The sequence below is a fragment of the Eimeria tenella genome, genomic scaffold, assembly GCF_000499545.2.
Source record: "Eimeria tenella Houghton genomic scaffold, Eth_scaff4051, whole genome shotgun sequence".
Lineage (NCBI taxonomy): Eukaryota > Apicomplexa > Conoidasida > Eucoccidiorida > Eimeriidae > Eimeria > Eimeria tenella.
In genome coordinates, this window is record NW_013544966.1 from 1 (window position 1) to 1,917 (window position 1,917).

The 1,917-nt window shown below is 54.6% G+C and overlaps 1 protein-coding gene across 1 annotated transcript; it reads right to left on the reverse strand.

Annotated features, from left to right (window-relative positions):
* Positions 1–278: 278 nt before the first annotated feature.
* Positions 279–720, reverse strand: ETH_00035945 (uncharacterized protein; the record flags this gene model as incomplete). The annotated part of the gene is made up of 1 exon (XM_013379834.1): positions 279–720. A coding segment is annotated over one exon (442 nt), but the record flags the coding sequence as incomplete, so codon positions are not given.
* Between the last annotated feature and the right edge of the window lie 1,197 nt (positions 721–1,917).

A 1,917-nucleotide genomic window follows, 5' to 3' on the forward strand; every position in this document is an offset into this window, starting at 1 on the left:
TGCTGCTGCTGCCCAGCAGCTGGCGGGGCCCCCGGGGGCCCGTGGGGTCCCCGGGGGCCCCTCCACCCAGGCAGGTCCTCACGGGCAGCATGGGCTCCATCTGCTGCTGCTGCTGCTGCTGCTGCTGGGCGAAAATGTTGCTGCGGCTGCCGCTGCAGCAGCTGCAAGAAGCGCTGCGCACCAAGCGCCTTGCTGCAACAGACTGGCGACTCGAGGGTGCTGTAGCAGCAGCCTCCTTGCTGCTGATGTTTTGTCCGGGCAGACTCCAGCTGCTGCTGCTACTGCTGCTGCTGCTGCTGCTGCCCGAAGCACGGTGCTGCCCAGCCGTAAGGGGCCCCCGTCCCTGCTGCGCCGCCAGCTTGAGGGGCCCCAGCTCCTTGCTGCTTCCGTCTAGGCTGCTTGAGCCATAGTTTGCTGCAGCAGCACGAAACATATTGCTGCTGATGCTGCTGCTGCTGCTGCTCCCCTCTTTTCGCCCTGCCTCCCAGCCCGCAGCTTCTGCAACGCCGCCGGGGGCCCCCCGGGGCCCCAGTACCCCGAAAGTCCTGGGGGCCCCCAGGGGCCCCCCTGTGGCTGGGGCCCACGTGGCTGCACTGTCTGCATCTGCTGCTGCCTGGTACCCTCTGAAGGGGGCTGGGGGGCCCCCCTGGGTCCAGCTTTGGGGCCCCCCTGGGGCCCCCCAGGAGGCCCAGGCTGAGCTCCTGCGCAGGGCGGACTCGTCTGCATAAAAGGCTGAAGAAAACTGCAGGGCCCCCCTCAGGGGGCCCCCCTCTGGGCGCATATGGACAGAGGGGCAGGGGGCCCCCAAGTCCTGTAGCTGCTGCGGTGGGGGGCCCCCTGAGCAGTTGGGGGGCCCCTCAAGGACTTGGCTGGGAGCGGGGGCGCTGCGGGAATCTTCTTGCGCCCTTTTTATCTTTTTGCGGAAAAAACTAATTAGATTTTGTCTATATTAAAAGAACTGTTTTTTAAAATAAATTAAATCGAAAGGTGGAGGGCTAGAGTCGTAGATCTAGGGTGTCTCAACATCGCTGCGCGGAGCTGTATCTGACCACCTCAGCGGCTCCTGCTGCAGCAGCAGCTCCAAAGAGCCTTTCTTCGCTGGCAAAAGAAAAGATTCTTTGAATAAGAAAAGATTATATTTTAAAATAAAAGATTACATTTTAAATAAAAAAGATTCTTTTCAGATGCAGCGGCAAAGACAGGCGCAGAAGGCTCCACGCAGCAATGGCTGGGCTTAGAGTGTTAACACCCAGGGTCACCTCCTTCGTGAAGGCTCCTGCAGCCTTCTGCGCTTTTTGCTGCTTCTCGAAATGATTTTACCTCTTAAATAGATTAAATTAAACAAAAAGAAAATATTTAAAATTTTAATTTCGCTAAAAAGGAAGATAGGGCGCCTAAAATGGTGTTTGGCAGCGTGGACGGGGTGACCGTGCACGGGCAGCCAGCGAGCCCTCGCTGTCTTCAGCGCCGGCAAAAAAGGGTGCACCTCCCCTTAAAATGACTAAAAGTAAATTTAAAAACAAAATAAATAATTAATTTATTAATTATTTGTCATTTTATTTGCAAAAATTCAAAAGATAGATGAGAACCACCAGCGAAGAGAGACGCGCGCCCGCGGCGCGAGCGGCACGCGGTTGCATTCCCCCTCCAGCTACTTATCACTAGATTTAAAACAGAAAAGAGTACAAAATAGTTTAAAAGTTCAGAATATTTCACTATCTTCAGATTTAAAACAAAAAATAATACAGAAGTGCACAATTCTTGCATTTAAAAAATATAAAATTTGCAGTTTAGGGCACTGCCGGCCAATTTGGCCTTCTGCCAATCCCCCAAAGAAACCGGTGGAGTCGCCACCACGGCTGCACCCGCCCCCTTGAGGCTAGCTAGCTAGCTAGCTAGCTTGCTAGCTAGCTAGCT